Genomic DNA, 2627 nt, shown 5'->3' with positions numbered 1-2627 from the left:
CCAAGGCGCCGGCCAAGAAGGCGAAGGCCACGCGCAAGCTGAGCTTCGCCGACGAGGTGACCACCTCGCCCGTGCTGGGGCTGCGCATCAAGGAGGAGGCGCCCGAGGGCCGCGCGGCGCCGGGGCCGCCGTCGGGGCGCACGCCGCTCGGCGAGTTCATCTGCCAGCTGTGCAAGGAGCAGTACGCGGACCCGCTGGCGCTGGCGCAGCACCGCTGCTCGCGCATCGTGCGCGTCGAGTACCGCTGCCCCGAGTGCCACAAGATGTTCAGCTGCCCGGCCAACCTGGCCTCGCACCGCCGCTGGCACAAGCCGCGGCCCGCGCCCAGCGCCGCCGCCGCCGCGCCGCCGGGCAAGGAGAACAGCCCCGAGCGGCGGCCGCGCGGCCCGCGGGGCGCGAAGCGGCTGGAGAGCGGCGGGCGAGAGGGCTCYAGCTGGGGCTTTTTCCTTCTTTACAGCCGTTCGAGCGCGATCCGGGGTTGCAGGTGGCATCGCCAGTGTCTGTGGAGGAGACCCCTAACAAAAGGCAGGGGGTGAGAGGCGTAGCGTGCAGGGCCCTAGTGAAACGAAAGCAATAAAAAACTTCCCCCCCCCCAAAAAAAAAAACAAAAAAACCCCACAAAGGATCGTTCTCCTGGTGGCAGCAGAAGCCGCCAGAGGGGGCACAGACACGTGGTCGTGGTGGAGTCTCCCACGAGCTGCCCCATCCCACCTGGGCCAGGTGCTGCGTGAGAAGCATCGACCCAAATCCGGCTCCTGGGCGGCCGCTGCTCCGGATCCGCCCCAGAAGGGGCGCAGAGGGGGCAGCCCCTGAGCCCGGCTGTGCGGGACGGCAGCCCCGGCCTGCCCTGCGCTCCGCGTCGGGGCGTGAGCCGAGCACCGAGGCTGTCCCTCTGTCCCTTGTCACTAACGTGGCCGTGGATCTGCTCTGCAGAGGGGCCTCGTGTTTGGTCGTGTGTCCGTCAGGCTCTGCACGCCGACAGCTGATCACGCAATAGCATTGATACAAGAAAAGGACAGAGAGGAATGTAAACAGCTCTGCAATTTCCCCATATATATATATATATTTTTTTTTTGAGGAACTTATTCGTAGTCATCTCTGTGACTGTCTGTCTTATTACCCTCCATTTCACAACAAGATACTACCGTTTCATGTGATGGGAAATCTGCCTCGTTGGTCTTTGCAATGTTGCTTCCTGAGAACGTGCCCTGGTTTTGCTCAGGGTGCAGTGAGCGACTTGCTAAGACGCGTTGACTTTACAGAGTAGGAAAATAACCAGAGGGATGGATTCAAAGGCAATGGAAAGACTCCTGGGACAGGATTAATCACATCTAAGTTTAGGCAATCCAGTGTAGTCATCTGTGTGTGAACTTATTGTGCAGACTCCCTTTACGATGTGTGGAATTGTGACCATTTAAGACTTAGGTAGATTTATCAATTTAACTATTTTCTCTAGGATGAGACAGGTCGCCTCCTAGAAGTACCTCTTTTGCTGTGGATGGATACACTTGATTAAATAGAGGCTATTGGAGAGCCTGACCATAACATTTGGTCAGGCTCTCAGGTGCTTAATTTTAGATCATTCTCCTTAATACAGTATGTTGAAATACATATTTCAGATTGCAACTGTAATAAAAGCTCATCATTCACTTSAGCTTGTATTTTTGATTAGTCACTGAGTAGCCTTTATATTGTACGTCCTGATTTTTGCTTTTTGTATTCTGATCTCTTTATATATATTATTAGAGTTAYATCTTTGTTTCTGCCTGCCTGTTCAGACACTCTCAGCAGAGGTTGATGTTGGTTTCAGCATGAGCTGGAGTGATTCATTAATTAACACTACAAGAGAAAGTGTGAAATGCACCAAATACTGTGAATTGCAGCAAGTGAGAGGGGTGGTAGATTTGACCTCACTTCTAGTTAAGATTTTGGGGCAGACTGGTTATTTCAATATAATCCTGATTTTTTTTCCCCCTGCTGCTAAGTCTTTCTCTGTGTCAAACAAGTCAGTGAAAGAAACATTACCCAAATATTATGGTTTACAAAAAAAACCCCTTTCCGGAATTGTGTAAAGTCCAGGTGGCTTCATGACATCTGAAGAGGAAGGAGAATTGCTGCTCCCCAACAGAAGAATCACAGTCCCCATCCTGCTCTGTTCAGTCTGGCAACATCCAGGAATTTATATATAAACACAGGCTTACTCCCATACACCAAAGTGACCTGCAGTACTAAAAATGAGCAGCGGTATCAGCCTCCAGAGCAGTCACCCGAACCTAGAAACAGGMACAGCATTTTGATTTCAGTGTATATCTCCACTTACCTTAGATGCCTGGGTGGCAGCAAAAGGCTTAATTGTTCTTGGACTCAAATTGATAAGCCRTGAGAATCCATTAGTTTGGCCCATGTTGTTTCTGTCAGCTTCTGTGCAGCTATGTGTGTGTTTCCTCTGCGAGGCTGTGGGGTTCGTTTCAGCCCATGTTCATGTTAAGCCATGGATACCTGTGAGAATTGCTGCTAAGATAATTTTGCCTGACCTCTATAATAGACTAAAAACCAGTAATCCTGTTGGTAGCTCAAGAATGCCACTCTGAAAAATAGATACAGAGATCTTTGTTGAGGTAAAAGGC

General features: G+C 51.3%; 1 protein-coding gene across 1 annotated transcript in view; it reads left to right on the top strand.

Annotated features, from left to right (window-relative positions):
- LOC112943726 (insulinoma-associated protein 2-like) overlaps positions 1-536 on the top strand; it is a 10219-nt gene extending 9683 nt beyond the window's left edge. Inside the window, exon 2 of the mRNA XM_026034970.1 lies at positions 6-536. Coding sequence (XP_025890755.1) covers positions 6-536 — 531 coding nt within the window. The remainder of the gene's footprint in view (positions 1-5) is intronic.
- The last annotated feature ends 2091 nt before the right edge of the window (positions 537-2627 follow it).

The sequence above is a fragment of the Nothoprocta perdicaria genome, unplaced genomic scaffold (genome assembly GCF_003342845.1).
Source record: "Nothoprocta perdicaria isolate Ctin4 unplaced genomic scaffold, notPer1 scaffold_153, whole genome shotgun sequence".
Classification (NCBI taxonomy): domain Eukaryota; kingdom Metazoa; phylum Chordata; class Aves; order Tinamiformes; family Tinamidae; genus Nothoprocta; species Nothoprocta perdicaria.
Note: the sequence above shows the minus strand (reverse complement) of the source record. Positions and strands in the feature narration are given on the sequence as shown.